The 21484-nt window shown below is 32.7% G+C and overlaps 1 protein-coding gene across 2 annotated transcripts in view; it reads right to left on the bottom strand.

Annotated features, from left to right (window-relative positions):
- Nucleotides 1-863: 863 nt before the first annotated feature.
- LOC306857590 (ATP-binding cassette sub-family C member 3-like) overlaps nt 864-21484 on the bottom strand; it is a 61048-nt gene continuing 40427 nt past the window's right edge. The window contains exons 21-31 of one of the 2 annotated variants that reach the window (XM_079397606.1): nt 21236-21389; nt 19632-19839; nt 14330-14643; nt 10185-10384; nt 9889-10015; nt 8696-8797; nt 8362-8508; nt 5933-6091; nt 4872-5038; nt 4082-4276; nt 864-1851 (exon numbers count right to left, since the gene is read on the bottom strand). In XM_079397606.1, coding sequence (XP_079253732.1) covers nt 1743-1851; nt 4082-4276; nt 4872-5038; nt 5933-6091; nt 8362-8508; nt 8696-8797; nt 9889-10015; nt 10185-10384; nt 14330-14643; nt 19632-19839; nt 21236-21389 — 1882 coding nt within the window. In that variant the 3' untranslated portion in view covers nt 864-1742. Of the gene's footprint in view, nt 1852-4081; nt 4277-4871; nt 5039-5932; nt 6092-8361; nt 8509-8695; nt 8798-9888; nt 10016-10184; nt 10385-14329; nt 14644-17097; nt 17409-19631; nt 19840-21235; nt 21390-21484 lie in introns of both variants that reach the window. The other variant, XM_079397607.1, reaches the window with a different exon arrangement.

A 21484-nucleotide genomic window follows, 5' to 3' on the forward strand; every position in this document is an offset into this window, starting at 1 on the left:
ACACCCTTTGACCCGCTTTATGTTGCATCTATTGCGACAGATTTTTATACATTCACACTATGGGCCCTCAAAGTTTAAACAGTTACATGTGTTCAAGCCTATTCCTGAAACCACAAGTGTCCTCAGAGAGAGGCGATTCAATCATGAAGCACATTAGTTAATGTTTTGTCTCTGAAGAATCAGAAAGGCTCATGTGTTTTATTACAGACGGCATGATGATGCTGAGGAACGTCCTCTAGTGGCCAGCTATGATTTACATCTACACACACTGAAACACAAGCACTGGAGGGTGAAATCTACTTCAGTTCACTCTATACATTCATACTGATGAAGAGATTTGAATATTAATTTAGTAAACAGTCATTCATCGTTCATGCTGTTTTAGAAATGAGTAATACATGTCAGTTTATTCAACCTCTTTCATTTCAACTTCACCTGAACTTATTTAAAAATAGACTAAATCTATAGTTAATTTAATTGGGTTTATGGCCATCTATTTTAGTGCAATTGGACGTTTATAATCACTACTCATCAAAAACTGTAATAAAAACCAAATCAGCTTTTGACAGAGTATATTAAAATATATTTATGATTAATTGGGGTTGTGTAGATAAAGTCTTGTCAAAAAAATTCTAAACAACAACAAAAACAATGCTGTATTGTGAATTAATAGCTGCCATAATTATTAAACAATATATAAAATTATAATAATTAAAATAAACAAATATATGAAATGAAAAAAAAAAAACATTTCCTCTTTATATAAGAAGGTTATATCAAAACTATTATGAAATTATAATTATAATATAGCATAGATGAGGTTTTGACAAAATTATGGAAAAAAACACACACATGAATATATTAGCTGTCACATTTAAATAAGTTATTTATTAAGCAATATCTATAAATTATGATTGTAATAAATTCCAAAATTAAAATGTGGCATAATTTCCTGTTATTATATCAAGTGCCTTTTGTCACTGAATATGTAGGTTTATGATTGCTATTCTGCTCAAAAACTAGTGATAAAGAAAACGTACAAAATACACATAGAAAAAGTTTTATTTAACATTATAATAGTATAATGATAATACTTCGTAGTATTATAATTATAATTTATAGTTGGCTAGCATAAATGAAGTTATCATGCTGTATTGTTTATGAGTTTATAGCTGTCAGAGATAAGTTATTAAATAATATATTGATAAATTACAATTAATTGTAAATGTAAATACACTTAAAAAATTTATAAATTAAAATATAAAAGTGGCACATTTCCTGCTGTATATCAATCAGGTCACTATAAAGGAAGTTTATGAGTGTAATGAAAACCAAAACAGCTTTTGGACACAGAATTTCCAAAATACACATAGAAACAGTATTACTTTTTTTTTAATAAATCCAAGAATACTTCAATTCTGGTAACAGAATTCAAGTTTTTACAGATTTGGTTTACAAAAGTAATCACATGTAACTGAGCAGAAATCTTCCCTATTGAACAACTTCAAAAAGTGACTTAAATAATACAGTACAAAAATAGACTGCTTCATCATGAAACGACTCATTCAGTAACAGTGGCACTGTAGTCATAGAAAAAACAACAATAATGTAAAAACAATAAAAGATCCTAGATGTAGCTTTCGCTGTTGAGTAAAAACAAAACATTACATTCACTGGCATGGTGTGTGTGTGTGTGTGTGTGTGATACTGTGTGAAGGCACTGCGGTTTACAGCATAGCGGCTCACACCAGACCCGCGTCTTTAGCCATCCCATAGAAGATTCCTTTCTGAGCGATCAGGTTAGTCGGTGTGTCGAACTCTGCGATCTGTCCCTTGTCCAAAACGAGCACTCTGTCACAAGAGAAACGCACTGAATTCAGCGTGTGCACATGAACCGCCTTCAGAGGAACGATATGGGTGAGCGATATACCGCTAGACATGCCTTATTGGGCTTGAACCGTCAAATACACACACTTAAGAGTTGTAAACACAGTTGTTTATGTCTTAAGTGAAGGTAAACAGTTGAGAAAGAAAATGCAAGAGTGTCAGTATATTAGATCCGTGCATTAGCTCTTAAAGTGACAGCAGCCTAATAAACCTGCTTCTGTCATTAATGCTATTCAAACAATAAAAGAGAAAATCTCTCGCTGTTCTCGACCCAAATCACTTTTGTATGGAATTGTATTTCCGCCAATTTATAAAGAAATAGGTAATTGGGATTTTTTTTTTTTCATCTCGCAATTCTGACATCTTTTTTTTCTCACGATTTTGACCCTTTTTCTCAGAATTGAAGAATAAATCAGAATTGCATGATTTAATTTGAGAATTGAGAGTTCTCTCAGAATTGAGTTTATATCACATAATTCTGATGAAAGAAGTCAGAATTCTGAGAAATAAAGTCAGAATTGTGAGATATAAAAAATATACATCTCACAATTTTTTTTTTTTACACTTCTTTAGTATAGGACAGTGTAGAAGTGACAGGAAGTGAAGTGGGAGAGAGGGTGCGGGATTGGGAAAGGTCCTCGATCTGGGATTTTGAACGGCGCTATATGTCGGCACAAGGCCATCGGTGCTGACCGAAATGGCGAGTTTACTGCATATTTTACGTTTATGCATTTAGCAGACGCTTTTATCCAAAGCGACTTACATTGCATTCAAATTACAGTTTTTACATTTCATCAGCTCTTGCTTTCCCGGGAATCGAACCCATGACCTTGGTGTTGCTAGCGCCATGCTCTACTATTTGAGCTACAGGAAAGCCTGTGTGCATATCTTGCAATTGTGAGAAAAAAGTAAGAACTGTGAGATAAGTCACAATCCTTGTTTTGTTTTTTATTCAGTGACGGAAACAAGCTTCCAAACTCTTCCATAGGACTACATTTATATTTAATTTACACAGTGAAGACTATGCTGTGTTTTTTGCAACAACAGAATTTAAGTTCTTATTTCTAAAAAGTGTCTATTTCATTTGTGGCTTTGCTGTTGTAGTTTTTGTGCTTTAATTTGTTTCTATGTTCTTATTCTAACTTTATTTTATCTTATTTGACTGTTTACTTGTCTTCAGTAAGCTTGAGACATTTTCTTTTAATTAGGTTAGTATTAGTTGTTTTTGTGATATTAAAATTGATGAAAATAATTGTGTGAATGGTATCAAAATTTCTGATATCATAAAAGCTTTACTTAACGCAAAAATAACTATAACGGAGCTTCTCAGAGTATGTACTGCATCTGTCAGTGATGCCAAAATGACAAATAAAACGTATGCATCTCGCAAAATAATTATGAAAAAAATCCTAATATTAGCTCATTCAAAATTATAAAAAAAAAAAAATCAGTGATGCATTATTATTTATGAATACTATGAAATTGCAATAAAAAATAAATAAAAAAAATAAAAAAAATATATATATATATAAGTGGCACAATTGTATGCTATTATATCATGTGCCAAACGATATTCATGATTATTACTCTGGTCAAAAAAAAAAAAAAAAGATTTTTGGACAGATAACTTATAAAATGTGCATAGAATCAGTATTACTTTAATAATAAATGCAATGCAATAATATATTAAATTATAATTTAGCTGGCAAGCATAGATTTTTTTTTTTAAATCTGAAAAAATCAGTATGATGCTGTATTGTTAATGAATTTGTAGCTGTCAGAGTTAAATAATAATAAGATAGTTATATTAGATTATAATTATAATAAATTAGAATGAAAATGCAGCCACGCATCTTTAAAAAACGGCTGATTTGCAAAAAAATGATTTGATGATGCTGAGATTAAACATATCAATAAACAATTTATGACAGTTTTTCACAAAATATTTGTGCCTTACTCCACTCATCACAACAACAAACAGTCATGTGCCAAAAATGACAAAACTGAGGATTCAAAATGTATAAGTTAACGTAAAATTAAGCGAGAATACAAGACTACTTCATACAAACGATCATCAAATGCAGAAATGCTATAAAAGGCTCCAGCAAAGCAGACAGTATTTTTGGAATCTGCAGCTCAAATGTAGTGAGAAACAGGACTTGTGTTTGCAGATGTGATGCTTGATTTGAGGTACCTGGTGTAGTCCATGATGGTGTTGAGTCTGTGAGCGATGGTGAAAACGGTGCAGTCCTCGAACTGTGTGCGGATGGTGGACTGGATGAGATCGTCCGTCTCCAGATCGACAGCAGCCGTGGCTTCATCCAGCACCAGGATCCTGGTCTTCCTCAGTAAAGCTCGCGCCAAACACACCAGCTGCCTCTGACCCACACTGAACACACAGGATTCATAATACACTCATAATGCATCACACTTACAGCAAACATAGAGAAACAGATTATGCATGAACTAGGGCTAGATTTGAACATTCTTGGTATTGTGTGCCTGAACCCTCTGATGCTGCTTTTGTGGCAGTCCAAGTATTTATTTATTTCACTGAAAAGAATGTACTATTCAATTTTGATAGTTTTTTATTTAATATTATGTATTTTTAGGGGACTTTTTTATATTAAATTAACTATATTAAATTAAATTATAAATTATAAGTATTAAATCTTAATTTTAAAAAATTAAAACGAAGCCATACAAAAAAAAAACTAAGATTTCACAGTAAACTGCAGTACAAGTGTAATTTTTTCTTCAGGATCATTTAACTTTTTCAAATCATGTCAATGTTTTTTTATCCATGTTTATGTTCACACATCAAGTGCCAAAACCTTTACCAAGTTTTGTACCATTCTGAAGAAGTAAAAAAACTCAAAAATGAGTGAACAGCACCAGAGGGTTAAAATAACAGTATGTTTTTGTGAATATATTGCGATGTAATGCACAGCCCATATTGCTGTATTGCTCCTGCTTGCTTGTACCTGAGGTTTTCTCCTCCTTCGGAGCACTCCAGGTCGAGTTTGGACGTCTGGTTGCTGACAAACCTCTTCAGATGAGAGAGTTCCAGCGCTTTCCACAATTCGTCATCACTGTATTTCTCAAAGGGATCGAGGTTCATCCGCAGAGTCCCGGAGAACAGGACGGGCTCCTACAAACACATATCAATCACATCAGATACTGTGTGACGCATTAAAACTCACTTATATTTGGAGAAAAACAGCATTTATTTATCATCGACATGAATCAATGTGAATGGCAGCACTCAATGATATAAATTCAAATTATTATTAAATAATTTTGAATTTATTTTATTTAACAGAGACAGAGCTCATTAAGCAACAGTAAAATACTGTACATAATCCAGAGTTAGCCCCAATGACTAATTTTCATCTTGCCAGATTTTAAAAAGGCAACCTAAAAATTAGGGCTGGGCAAAAACAAAACTAGATTTTTTGATTAATAGTTTAACAAGCATTTTAGAAGTAAAAATAAAACATTTCAAGACCGATGCGGCTCGTTTAGGTGACTTGGTTTGCTTTGCATAAAATAAAATGGTTTACTGTTTTATATATTAAATTAAATATATATTTATTTAATAATAATAATATTTGAATAAAACTACTGTCCTGTCATGGCTAGCATATAAAATCCTTTCTGTTGGGCTGTGAATGGAGCTGCGCAAAACACATTAAAACACTGCAGCATTTTAGTAACTGTTAAAAGGTGAAATGAGGTTAAGAACAGGTTTTACTAGAGAAAACAAACAACAGGAAAAAAGCCCAATGTTAATAATCTGGACACGAGCTAACAGGCCATTAGTTTATACCAGGCTAATTAGCCAGCGTTTAGTGAGCCTGAAGGTGCTTTGGCATCAAAATCACTATCAACTGCTTTATGGCTCTGAATGGGGAAATGAGCTTTTTCTGCTGACCCATCATGAGAGTAATGCTAATACAGCAGTAAACACCATTCCCAAGCTGTGCTTAAATTAAAACAGATGCTTTGCCACCAACAAAGCTGAAGAAAAACCCAAAAGACCCACCTGAGGGATGATGGTGAGTTTGGAGCGGAGGTCGTGAAGGCCGATCTCGGAGATCTTCACCTCGTCGATCACGATCTCTCCATCCGCCGCCTCCAGCAGACGGAACAGACACAGAGTCATGGAGGACTTTCCAGCCCCTGTCCGTCCGACGATACCGACCTGAAGAGCGACACGCCACCGGTTACGAACTCACAGCATCGTACAGAAACGTGTGCTGAATGTAGACATGTGGGTGCTTTAAAATGCACAGAATCATTCTAGACACCTTATTATGAATTATTTAGATTCTTTGAATGCTGTATTTTCATCAGCTGGTTAAATTTCACAACACTGTTTATGTGCTGCATAAAGGAACGCAGAAATAATGTGGTTTCCCTGTAAACAAAACATTTTCTGTTTCTGACGCCCGCTTGTCATGGAGAAGACAGTATTTAAGATTCAATACTACATATATGTGCAATCGTGTGAAAATGGTAAAAATTATGACATATAAACTAAAAATTGCAAGATATAAATGTGCAATTCTCAGAAAAAAAGTCAAAATTATGAGATATAAACTCAAAATTACACGATATAAATGTGCATTTGAGAAAAAGTCATAATTGCAAGATATAAATGCACAATTCTGAGAAAAAAAGTCATAATTATGAGATGTAACCTCAAAATTGCAAGATATAAATGCACAATTCTGAGAAAAAGTCATAATTATGAGATATAAATTCAAAACTGCAAGACATAAATGTGCATTTCTGATAAAAAAAAATCATAATTATGAGATAACCTCAAAATTGCAAGATATAAATGCGCAATTCTGAGAAAACGGTCATAATTATGACATGTACACTAAAAATGGCCAGAAATAAATGTGCATTTCTGAGAAAAAAGTCATAATTTTGAGATATAAACTCAAAATTACACAATATAAATGCAATTCTGAGAAAATTGTCGTAAATTTGAGATATAAACTAAAAATTGCAAAATATAAATGTGCATTTCTGAGGAAAAAAAGTCATAATTATGAGATATAAACTCAAAATTGCAAAATATAAATGTGCATTTCTGAGGAAAAAAGTCATAATTATGAGATATAAACTCAAAATTGCAAAATATAAATGTGCATTTCTGAGGAAAAAAGTCATAATTATGATATATAAACTCAAAATTGCAAAATATAAATGTGCATTTCTGAGAAAAAAGGGTCAATTATGAGATATAAACTCAAAATTGCAAAATATAAATGTGCATTTCTGAGGAAAAAAAGTCATAATTATGAGATATAAACTCAAAATTGCAAAATATAAATGTGCATTTCTGAGGAAAAAAAGTCATAATTATGAGATATAAACTCAAAATTGCAAAATATAAATGTGCATTTCTGAGGAAAAAAGTCATAATTATGAGATATAAACTCAAAATTGCAAAATATAAATGTGCATTTCTGAGGAAAAAAGTCATAATTATGATATATAAACTCAAAATTGCAAAATATAAATGTGCATTTCTGAGAAAAAAATCATAATTTTGAGATATAAACTCAAAATTACACAATATAAATGCAATTCTGAGAAAATTGTCGTAAATTTGAGATATAAACTAAAAATTGCAAAATATAAATGTGCATTTCTGAGGAAAAAAAGTCATAATTATGAGATATAAACTCAAAATTGCAAAATATAAATGTGCATTTCTGAGGAAAAAAGTCATAATTATGAGATATAAACTCAAAATTGCAAAATATAAATGTGCATTTCTGAGGAAAAAAGTCATAATTATGATATATAAACTCAAAATTGCAAAATATAAATGTGCATTTCTGAGAAAAAAGGGTCAATTATGAGATATAAACTCAAAATTGCAAAATATAAATGTGCATTTCTGAGGAAAAAAAGTCATAATTATGAGATATAAACTCAAAATTGCAAAATATAAATGTGCATTTCTGAGGAAAAAAAGTCATAATTATGAGATATAAACTCAAAATTGCAAAATATAAATGTGCATTTCTGAGGAAAAAAGTCATAATTATGAGATATAAACTCAAAATTGCAAAATATAAATGTGCATTTCTGAGGAAAAAAAGTCATAATTATGAGATATAAACTCAAAATTGCAAAATATAAATGTGCATTTCTGAGGAAAAAGTCAAACTCAAATTTGCAAATTTTTTTTTTTAAATCCTTTAGTGGAAACAGCCTTCCATAAAATGATGGCGAATATTTGCAAATGTTCTGATTCTTTAATGTTCCTCTTCATAGACATGTGAAGGCTTTAGCAATAACTGTGATATGAAAAAAATAAATAAAAAAAAATCACATGATAATGATAATAATGCACCATTGTGCCTTTTAACATGAGAAGAACGTTTCTGTGCTGTGAATGTGTGATCTAGAGCAGGTCATCGAGAGCAACACTATGATGACGCTCCTCACCTTCTCTCCTCCTTTGACCTTCAGCGAGATGTTCCTCAGCACCAGGTCCAGTCCCTCGCGATACCTCACGCTGTAGTCTATGAAATCCACATTACCCTTCGGAGGCCAGTCTGGAGGAGGCTGCTTGTCCTTCACTATCCACGGAGCCTACGGGTTCGATTTCAATGATTTACAATGAACTCTTGCTGCTTATTGAGCAGTCTGTGTGCAGAATGAACTGCAAAGTGGACCAGATTTAATACTGATATTCAAAGTCTTGCTCATGCAAATTATTTCTTAACCCTAAGAAAATGATTATATGATGACGGTGGATTGTATTCTACTGTGTGTGTACCTCAGTCTGCGTCTCTGAATACTCCTTCACTCTCTCCACTGCTACTATGTTGCTCTCGAGGTCAGAGGTCATCCTCACCATCCAGTTCAGGGACATTGTGACCTATTCAGAAAGAAATAACAATTGTTGATGCAGATTTTATTTGCACAAAAAATGTTGCATTTCTCCTCTGCTCTAATTTTTTCATATTCTAGCTTCATAATAAACGTGGCATTATTTCTTGTGAATATTGTTGGCTCTGTGATGAATTGCTTATGTTCCTCTATTTCAAGTTGCTTTGGATAAAAGAATTTGCTAAATGCAGGCACTACCAGTCAAAAGTTGTTTTTTTGTGTTTTTGATGTTCTTCTGCTCACGAGACTGCATTTATTTGATCAAAAATACAGTAAAAACTAATAGCTGTTTTCTATGTGAATATATTGTAAAATGCAATTTATTGCTGTGATGCAAAGCTGAAATTTCAGCATCATTACTCAGTCTTCAGTGTCACATGATCCTTCAGAAATCATTCTGATATGCTAATTTGCTGCTCAGGAAACATTTCTGATTATTATCAATGTTGAAAACAGTTTTTCATATTTTTTCATATTTTTGTGGAAACCATGATACACTAGCATTCAAAAATTGAGGGTAAGATACTAAATTTTAAAAAATACTTTCATTCAGCAAGGATGCATTAAATTGATCAAAAGTGACAGTAAAGACATTTATAATGCTAAAGAATATTTAAATTTCAAATAAATGCTGTTCTTCTGAACTTTTAAATAATGCAAATAAGAACCATTATTAATAATTGACCAAATCAGCAGCAAATCAGCATGATTTCTGAAGGATCATATGACACTGAAAACTGGAGTAATGATGCTGAAAATACAGATTTAATCACAGAAATAAATTACATTTTACAACATATTCACACAAAAAATTATTTTGAATTATAATAATATAATTTCACAATTTTTACTGTATTTTTGACCAAATAAATGTGGCTTTAGTAAGCAGAAGAGACTTCTTTTTTTTTTTTTAACATTAAAAACAATGTTTATTTATATGCGATATGTTTTTGAACATCAGGAGATGCAGTTATAATAAAATACAGTAATGAGAACTACTGCTCAGAGCAGTTCAAACTTTTACTCATCTAAACTTGATCGCACACATGATTATACGGTACATAATGAGTGTGATTTTACCTGAAGAGCATATGACACGGACAGACCGACCAATCCGGGGTTCAGATTCTCCTTCCCAATCACAGCAAACACAGCAGCAAACAGCACAATGCAATTGCCGATAAACTCGATGCGAACCCCCAGCCACCTGTGTGCATCCGAACACAACACCGTTACAACTCACACGACGGAGAGATGCTCGAAACTGAATTCAGAAAGACATTTCCCGAAAAAAGCAAGTGTTGTTATTTTCTGTGAAGCAGACGCTAAAGAATGAGGAAATGCATGCATCCAAACGAGAGCGAGACCAAACCTACCTGTTGGAAACAATACCAGGGTAGTAACTCTTTTGGTTCTCATCCACTTTCATATCGCTCATGAGAACAAAGGCAACGTTTCGCCCGTAGGCGCGGATCACGCTAGTGCCTGTGATGGTCTCCGAAAAATGAGAATATATAGGAGACCTACTGACAGACTCCAGCCTCTTAAGCTGCCGAGACGTGGCTACATAAAATCTCTACAGAGAGAAATAAGCAATCTGCTATTACAACAACACAACAGCAGAAACAACATCATCATTATCATATATATACAGTATGTATAGCATAAAACAGGAATATTAGATATTCACACATATGAGCGAGGATTCAGAAAACACTGGTCTCATCATTTGACCAGCAACATGCAACTTTCTGCTGATGTTCTTGCTTTTTCTGAGCAAGTCTTTTCAATTAAGACTTTACAATTATGCTTTAAAAGTAAAAGTACAATGCCTTAATATTGCCGGTTTGTCTGAACTCTATAGGAATGTTTGGTCAGTTTGCTACTAACTCATTTATTAAATCAATTTTAACAGGAGAAATTGTTTTGCAAATTTTTTTTATGGTGGCCAAAAGCTTCTATATAATAATTTTCTATTTGTCCTTCAATGCAAATATTAATGGTAACTACTCTTTTGTCTCATGCACAATACAGTTTGTGGTCAGGTTTTGACAGAAGTGTCTTCTGCTTACCAAGGCTGCATTTATTTGATAAAAAATACAGTAAAATTTGAATATGTTTCTGAAACATTTCTGATTATTATCAATGTTGAAAACAGTTGTGCTGCTTCATATTTTTGCAGAAACTGTGATGCATTTTATTTTCAGGATTCTTTGATGAATAGAAAGTTGAAAAGAACAGCACTTATTTGAAATAGAAATATTTTGTAACATTTGAAATTTATTTTGATCAATTTAATGTTTCCTTTAAATTATGTATCAAGTCTTAGGATTAAATCTGAATACGATAATCAAAATACTTCAGAATATCAAATACTGCTACCTTTAATAAACTGTATGTGATTCTAGATAACCCAAACGTTCCTTCGTTCAGACAAACCATAACGTCCAATTTTTAATTTACGATTGAATTTAGTTTCTAGAATCCTCACTTTTAATCAGTTATCAAACAATATTTCAGAATACATGATATTAATTACTTTCAACATTCAAATATTTCAAAACAATGTTCACATTAAGGGATCAAATATAAATGGGATCATAATGTTGTAGTGCTTGGTTTGGCTTTGTGCATTCCTGAGTTTGTGTATATAATGAAATCAATGAGAATTTAAAAGAATGCATTTGATATTTTGCATGCAGCAAGTGATTTGCTTAGTCATCGCACAGAAAATATAGAAAGCCAGTTTGCGCCATGCAAAGCCTAAGCAATGCGCAAAAGAGAGACCGTATGTGTAATTAAAAGACAATCAGGAGGGATGCAAGACCAAATTGAAATTATGCAACGAGAGATTGGAATTTTAGTACCTAAAATATCTTGAGAATCAAAGTAGAGTGACTAGACCAAAACTGCTGTTCAGGCCTAATGAAATGACACCAAAGGCCCATAAACATCTTAAAAAACATCATTGTTATACAGTATCAGATGCTACAAGCTATTTTTGTTATCACTGTAATGCTGTTTTTCTTTCATCCACTTGTAATTAGGATCTGATCTGGTTAAGCAGAATTTAACACTACGTTGTTAGTAGCCTAAATATTAGTAATAAGTTAAAGGAACAGCTCACCCAAAAATTTTAATTCATTGAAAATGTGCTCACCCTCAGGCCTTCCAAGATGTAGCTGAGTTTGTTTCTTCATCAGATCTGGAGAAATGTAGCTTTCCATCAGTGTCTCAGCAATGGATGCTCTGCAGTGAATGGGTGCCGTCAGAATAAGAGTCCAAACATCTGATAAAAACATCACAATAATCCACACCACTCCAGTCCATCAGTTAATGTCTTGTGAAGCCAAAAGCTGTGTGTTTGTAAGAAATAAATCCATCATTAAGAGTAGCTAATATTTAGTCCCTCATCCATTATAATGTTTCCTCCAGTGAAAAAGTCCATCTCCTGTTGTCTCTCACATCACTCATATATTTATTGAGATTGTTTTGTCTTGTAAACGGCGCTTGATCTGTGCAGATTTCTCTCCTGATTCAGACCAGACCACTTTTTCACTGGAGGAAGCGTTATTATGGATTATAGATTTGTATTTTAGTTAAAAACAGCGTATGATGCATTTGTTTCAGCTTTTGTCTTCTCAAGATGTTAACTGATGGACTGGAGTGGTGTGGATTATTGTGATGTGTTAGGACTCTGACGGCACCCATTCACTGCAGAGCATCCATTGGTGAGCAAGTGATGAAACCCTACATTTCTCCAAATCTGATGAAGAAACAAATTCATCACTATCTTGGATGACCTAAGGGTGAGCACATTTTCATCTTTGTCTGAACTATTCCTTTAACAGCGGGACACACCACCAAATCCACTTCTTACTTCTTATTGCACCCTCACATCCCCAGTTCTTTCATTAAAATAACTACAGGTACAAGTTAAAAGTCCTGTCTGTTACGTGCGCTAGCATTAGTACTGACAGCTACACGCTGCACTGTTAGTGTTAGAGGAGCACACAGTAATGTGTAATGTGTATGGAGATTAGGCTGATGAAGTGATGAGATACAGCGCAGCAGAACACTTCAAAACCACTTTCAGTAGAACACAAATGAATTAACTTCTACTCCTGCAAAGCTGACTCTACAGTAAAAGACTGTTCTTTACCTGCCTTTATTACTTTTCAAAATAACTGATTATTCTCATATTATTATTGATAATATGGTATATGAAGTTTGCTGCTGTCACTACAGGGAACATACTGTTTACTATATGCCAAAGTACTAAGAAATTCATATACAGTTTAATAATAAAAATAAATAATAATCATACATTATTGCCATAATTTAATTACATTATAATAATATTAATAGTAACAATTATTATTTTATTACTACTACTTTGAACATTGATTATATTAATCATAATGGTAATTTATAGTAGCATTTTTTTAAATTATATAATAATAATAATAATTAGTAGTAGTACTAGTGGCGGCAGCAATACATTATTTAATACGTAAATACAATAATTTACTAATAATAATTTAGTAAACAATATAGTATAAAATATAACTAATATTAATAGTAGTAGTATGAATATTATATAATTTTATAAATTACTGCAAAAATGTATTACTACTATTACTGTTAATAATAATAATTATTATTATTATTCATAAGAATTTATTGCAGTAACATATATTGTAATAATGTATTAAATTGTATCCTATTAGAATTATTAGTAATAGCATTAATAGTGTATCACTTAATAAATTATAAATTACTATTTTTAAATAATAATCACAACAATAATAAATTATTGCAATAACAGTAAATAATAATATAATAGTAATTACTGACTGCAATAATTTAATCAATTATATATCAGTAATAATAATGATCATCATAACTATAATAAGAAGCAGCAGTATTATATCATTTGACAAATTATTGCTATAATTTATTATTGTTGTCATTAATATTCTTAATAATAGCAATAATAAATCTTAGTAAATTATATAATAATAATAATAATAATAATAATAATAATAAATCTTAGTAAATTATATAATAATAATAATAATAATAATAATAATAATAAATCTTAGTAAATTATATAATAATAATAATAATAATAATAATAATAATAATAAATCTTAGTAAATTATATAATAATAATAATAATAATAATAATAAAAGAACACTTTTGACTCAAACGATTATACTGTTAATATAATGCACAATATGAATTCAAACTAAAACGCAAGGATTTGCAGTATATTAGTAAGCTCTAGGAAGCTCTCGGAAACTCAAGGAGGAGTTTTCGGTAAAGAACAGCCGCGACTAACCGATCAGAGAGCCGAACCTCGGCGAGTCTCGACTCCCTGAGCGCTCTACAACCGAATGACCAAACCACACGGTGTCAAACTACAACACTACGACAGTGATAATGCAGCTAGAACATAACAACAACAACACATGTTAGCATGCTGTATTAATGAGTTAGCAGATTGTTCCTATTTACCTGGACCCACCAATAGAACAGCATTAACGGCACTATGACTATGAGGAACATAGGGGTGAGGGCAGAGCATACGATCAGCACATTTACTGTGTACCAGAAAGTGCGCATCCAGATATCAATATTTTCTGGAATGACAGAGTCTATTGTGTCCACGTCTTTGCTGAAGCGGTTCAAGACCCGCCCAGAGGGTGTGGCCTCGAAAAAGGCCTGCGGGGCCCTCAGAATGGCGTGGAGCATGTGGAGGTGCGTCGCGTGGGCCGCCTTCAGCATGCTGTACGCCCGACACAGTAAACAGTTGGCCAGAATCAGCGCACCTGTTGAAGGGCAGCACACGGGTTAGTCGGCCCTTGCTCGCTCACAGCTGCTTCAGACAAGCACTTCAGACAGTCAGTGTGTGTGTGTGTGTGTGAGAAATACTGACAGAGGCCGGCACCGTGTCCGCTCATCTAGGAGAGAAACAGACTCGTGTGGAAGTCAGAAAACTGCTTTCTCTGTGGTTGTGTGTTTCTGTTGTGCTTGTGAGAAATTCAGCATTCAAATGACTATCAAATTTTAATGTAGCTTAGATGAAAATCTTTTCAAATGTTTGGGGTCGGTAAGAAAGAAATGCATACTTTGATTATCTGGGCTGCATTTATTATGTGACAAAATTTCTATTTCAAATAAATGCTGTTGAAGGGCAGCACTGCTGAAAATTCAGCTGTGATCACAGGAATAAATTACATTTTAACATATTTTCACATAGAAAACAGTTATTTTAAATTGGAATAATATTTCAGGATTTTTTTGACCAAATAAATGCAGCCTTGGTGAGCAGAAGAGACTTTCAAAAACAACATTTTTTGCCAACCTCAACTTGTGATATGAAATATTTTGATGTTCATACTGAAATCTTTGGCATTTGATGGCAGACTAAAAATCTGAGCTATTATTAAGATCTGATCTGAAATTATAGGAGACATATGAGATTACTTGAGTCTTTGTCTGAGGAGAAGCATCTGAGAACCTAAAGACTTCAGCAAAAGATCTCAATATTATGGCATTGCTGTCTAAAAGCAACAATTGAGATATTACACTGTAAGAAAAACTATTTCTCCGGTACAAATATCCAAACATTTACTTGAGCAGAAAAATTACTTGTTTTCTGAAAAAAAAAAAAAAGATCAAACTTGAGTGAATTTAAGTCTAAAACAAGAAAAAATATATATTTTCCCCTTTTTTTAAACAAAAACTAACTTAATTTTGATCCTTTTTTTTTTTTTTAGAAAACAAGACTTCGTATCACTGCAATTTTGTTTCTCAAGTAAATGATTTGATATTTGTACTTGAAAACAAGACAAAAATACCAAAAAGAAAGATCTCATTTGGATTATTAACTAAGAACTAGATAATCATTAGACTGTACTCAATAACTCAACTAAAGCATTGTTCTCATATACCGAGGGCATACATGCACCATTTAGTAACTCGTGATGATTGCCTGGAGAAGTGTGGATGTGTTTGGTGATCAGCAGAGGGTGCTGGTGAAGCACGAGGATCCAGAGACGGACAGACACTCCCAGAGTCCCTGTGTGTGTTTGTGTGATGGTTTGTGCTCATGAATGGGTGTGACTGTGAAAGCAAACAGCAGAAGTCAAAGCAGGAAGTGGGCAGCTGGCGCTGAGGGAGGAACAGGAAACAAGCTCTTGCACACGCCAGGAGACAAGACACGAGACACGGCTTTGCTCACACCACGTGAAAATCTGATCTTTAGGAGCGTGTGATGACATCAGACTTGTGTTGTGCATAAACTGCATCTAAAACTACTGATTTTTCATTTACTGTTTACTACATTCAGAAGACTGCAAATATTATTTTCTTACTCAGTATTTCTGTTGTTTTCCACAATAAATGTCAGAAGATTCTTAAATAAATATACAAAAGTCTTAAATCAAGATACAATTACAGAGAAAATTTTACATAGAAAATTGAGAAAAATTAAGCCATTTTTTGAAAATAATCAAAATGAATTAAGTTTAAGCTTAAAATATATATATATATATATATATATATATATATATATATAAAAATGTAAAAAATAATAGTCAATGGGGTCAGAAGAATAAAATTAATTTAATTTAATATTATTTACTTTCAAATACTTTTTTTACCACCACTGACAAATTATAAATTATTGCAGAAAGTTAGTTAATTATATAATAATACTAAATTATTATTATTATTATTACTATATATATATATATATATATATATATATATATATATATATATATATATATATATATATGTATGTGTGTGTGTATATATATATATATATATATATATATATATATATATATAATTATTAAAATATATAATAATAATAATATACTATATATTTTAATATATTTTAGAATAATAATAATTATTAAAAATAAACTTAATTCAAAGTGAAAACTATAGTTTATTTTACTCCCCATTGACAGATGATTTCTCTTGTTTTTTTATATAAAAGTGAAATACTTAACATTTTAAGTCAATTTGCTACTCTAAATGTAAATGTAAAAAAAAACAACAACTAAGAAATCAGATTTTTCCCGCTGTCTGAACAAAGCCATATAGACATAGAGGAAGTATAGAGGAAGAAATCACACAGGTTACACAGACTGACTCTGTACCATATCCTGGAAAGCACACACTCAAATACTCCTCGAAAGGGAACTGAAATGCAAATATTATCCCGCTTTCATCCAGAATCGGGGTACAGCTGCAAAAAAGGGGAAAAATACCTGCACAAAGATGTAAATCAAAGCCAGAGGGACAATGACCACCGCAAATATGGGCGTACTGCAAATGATAACAATCATGGTGGACAGAGAGGCAAAGAAGGTGCCCAGGAACATGAGGACGGTGGATGGGAGGACCTCATCGATCACGTAAATGTCCTTGGAGAAGCGGTTGATGATCCGGCCTATGGGGGTGGTGTCAAAGAAAGACTGGGGCGTGTGAAATTTGTTGTCCAGCAGGGTCTGATGCAGCTTGCGTGCGGCCTGGATTTTCCCCAGAGCCAGAGTAAAGGAGGAAAACATTACCAGGACGCCTGTGTTAGAGAGACCAGAGGAGGGGCACAGCGTCACTACACTACACACACCTGCAGGGGATTGTGGGATACGGGAGAGCTACAGAGCAGGAGTCAAACGAGAGCACAGTCCTCACCACAAATACACACACGGGCCGAGTTCACACAAAAACAACAGACTTCAGAGAAACTACGAGGAATCTTAACGCAGCTCTTTTCCGTGTAATGACAAGATCGATCGAGCAGTAAAGCTGGAGTCAATGTGTTCATAAACATGTCCATTTTTAATCCCGTGCCTAGTTTTTGCAATTGGTTATTCATTTTGTCAACTGTTTTTTAATTTAGTCTCAGTCCTGTGTCAAATGTCTGTTTTAAGGGCCGTTCACACCACGGACGATAACTATAAAGATAACGATAAAGATATAGTTCTAAAAATCGTTCTCAGTATTAAAGAATAGCAGAGTCCACACCGCAGCTATAACTATAAAGGCACAGAGAAACGATATCGTTGGAATCACTTTCAGAATGATTTTTTCCAAACATTGACACCCAATCAGAATCCATCCTTTATAGTTGTCGTTCTTGGTGTGAACGGGCCTGTAGTTTTTATATTTCATATTTAGTCAACCTGTCCTGTTTTTGGTTTAAAAAACACACGTTTGCCGATGTTTTAAGGTCATCAGCGTTTTTTCGGCAGTGTAACAGAGAACGCATGTGAATGGTTGCCAGGTTGCAACTGATGGGGGATTTAAACTCATCTGGCAACCCCAATCATTCAAACACATGGAGGCCTGTAAAGATGAGTTTTTATTTTTTAAACTACATTTTAGTCTCGTCTTTTTTTTTTTTACGATATTGCATGTTAATAAAGCCACTATACTGTTTAATGATGCTAGTCTCGTTTTACTCATGAAAAATGGTTGTCAGGGAATACTTTCATAGTTTTCAAATTTATCATAGTTTTCGCAATCGAAATGAACAATTCTTGCTATGCACTCTTTTTGTTATACAAAAAGGATGGTATATTAATAATTAATTATTACAATTATTAATGATCCCTGGTAACAAAATGTTGGTCTGAATGCTGTTCAAAGCCTTGTATTTTGTGATTTCGTTATTTTATAGGAAAACTAAAGTTAACATGAAAGACAAAACTCATAAAATTCTAAATTTAAATAAAAAAGTCTTATTTTTTAATGTTTAATTTTTAATTAAATTTTTTTTTTTCGATTTAAATGTCATTTGGTGTAACCAACAGGTAAATGCCACATTTTCTTGACAGGCAAGTGTACACATTAATAGCTTTTAAAATATATTCTTTTAAAAGGTAAAAGGAAATGTATTTTTTTCTTGCAAATATTATGAATTAATTAATATTACAGTAATTATTCATTCATAAATATTACATTTTTGTGGAGTTGCACCACACAACATTTTACAACCTGAACTAATCTTGCCTTTTTGTCATAAATTATTTATGACATTATTTATGATAATTATTTGAACCTCTAACTCTTTCTATTCTAATTCTATTCTAATTCTAAAAACTTGCTCCTTTTAGACTCCTTGCACTCTATTCATTTACTAACTGCTTGTTTTCTTAAAAAAAAAATCTTCTCTGTTCTTTTTCTATTCTATCTGTTTTCTTTTATTTATTATACAATTAACAAAAACAACAGACTATAGCACTTGCATATCATTGCTCTTTTGTTGGTTTTGATTGCCTCTATTGTCCTCATTTGTCGCTTTGGATGCTGCTAAATGACTAAATGTAAATAAAAAGTTAACTATTAATAAAATGTTAATATTACATTTAATCATAATAATTTTACATATTATAATCAATATAATTACAACATAATTCATATAATTTAATATTTGAGAAGATTTCTTGACCTTGACATACAGTTTTTGTGCCAGTTTGTATACGCAGCATGGAGAATAACAGATTTTGAGCAAGCTGTCTTTTCTTTAAGCTTAAGAAGAGTGTTATGCTGTTTTTGAAGCTTGACAAAGTTTGAAGTTTACTCCAGTGAAGCAGCATATGGGTTTGGAACGACATTCTGATGAGCAAATAGCAAGACTGTTTTGATTTTTGGGTGAACTGTGCCTCTCTGGTGGATGTGAATGAAATGATATGACCAGGTGTTCAGTCAGTATTTCTGTGGTTGGTTAAATAACACAATCAGACGAGACTCGTTAGATTAGCATCAGCATGTCTGCGCTCAGAGTATCTGACCGTACCTTGTGAAATGCCCAGCGCGGCGTACACCCCCACCCTCATGGGCATTTTTTCCTGCGTCTGGTTGTGCTGTGCGTCGTTCGTCCATTCGCTCAGCCAGAAGTTTGCTCCGATGGCAGCGGCGCTCTGACAGCCGTACAGGAAACAGATGAAGAGAGACAGGAACGGCCCTACAGCTTTCGCATACTCCCAATACACCTTAAACTTCACCTGCAACACACAGACATCAGGAGAAAACACTCTAAAAGAGTCCAAGCAAGTGCATAACATTCTGAATATGCTGAATATGTCAAACTAGATATTGTATTCATAACTAGCTGTTAGCTCATTTTTTATTATCCCTATTACTAAAATTTAGGACAACTAAAAATGCAATTCAAAACCCTGCTTTTTGCCATTTTTTGCAATCTGTCGGGATTGGTTCTCTCTCTCTCTCTCGCTCGATATATATATATATATATGTGTGTGTGTGTTTAAATAAAAAAATTCTTACAATAAATATTTTGTAATATGGTGCTTTGGTTATTTCATAGCATTAAAAAGGGAAATAAATAAAGATAAAATTAATTAAAATTAAAATAATTCTCAGGATGGGGACTATATTATGTTTTTTTTTTCTTCAAATAAATATTTTATACAATGAGGGAGAATTAAAATTGAAATAAAATCTATGGATGGGTACTATAAATTGTATTAATGTCTATTATAGTTAAAGTGAATCTTTTTAATATGGGGCTCTGGTTATTTCATAGCATAAAAAAGGGAAATTAACAAAAACTAAATTCATGATTGAGAAATGACATTTTTGAAAAATCTGTCTTACAATAAAAATTGTAAGTGTATTTAAATTTGTATTTTAATTATTTAATTAAAAAAAAAATATTTTTTTAATTAAATAATGTTAAATTTTTTTTTTTTTATTCTTGCAATAAATATTTTATAATATGAGGATTTGGTCATTTTTATGCACAAAGACAAAAAATGTAATTGAAAAAAAAAGAAAACATCTGTCAGGGTGGGCACTTTACATTTTTTTATGTTTTTCTTGCAATAAATATTTTATAATATGGGACTTTAGTTTTTTATTTGAAAAAAGAGAAATGAACAAAGAGAAAATTTATGAAATTAAATTTTTAAATTGAGAAAAACATGTTAGGATGGGTACTAGTCATTTTTTTATGTTTACATTTTTAACACTTGCAATAAATATTTTATAATATGGGCCTTTGGTTATTTTATTTAAAAAAGAAAAGAAAAGCAAAATTAAAACAAATTTGAAATTAAAACAAAAAAAATCTGTCAGAATGGGTGCTATAAATATCATATTTAGGTGAATTTTTGAGCTTATTTTTTTAATAACTGGGACAGCACAGTTGAATGTGAGACATCGAATGTATTTGAATCTAGCTACTTTCCTGCTCTGTTAGCTTTAGCTTTAAGATGTTAGACATTATAATTGATCTAACATTTATAATACTTTATACTGCATGTGAGGAATAATTATTACAAAACGTAGTGTAATGTGGCATTATAGTCAGGTAGAGTTGTGTGTTGTGTGTTTGTTCGGCTCTCGTCCTCCACACGAGGGCAGTCTGGAGCTACGAACCCGTCCGGTCTCAGCCGTCTCAGCCTGGATGAGTTTCTCCACCTTCAGCTCCTTCTTCTCGGTCGGAGACTCTGGGTGCTTCCTCTCGCTGCAGCGCCGCCGGCGGGACATTTTCTTCGGGTTCTCCGGATCATTAGACATGATGCTCATCTGCCTACAACAGACAGAAGAGAGACACACAGACCGATGCGACATCCGAACTCAAACACCCATGCATTCATACTGATGGAAATGAGATTTTCAGATGAT

This window comes from Barbus barbus, assembly GCF_936440315.1.
Source record: "Barbus barbus genome assembly, chromosome: 38".
Taxonomy (NCBI): Eukaryota; Metazoa; Chordata; class Actinopteri; order Cypriniformes; family Cyprinidae; genus Barbus; species Barbus barbus.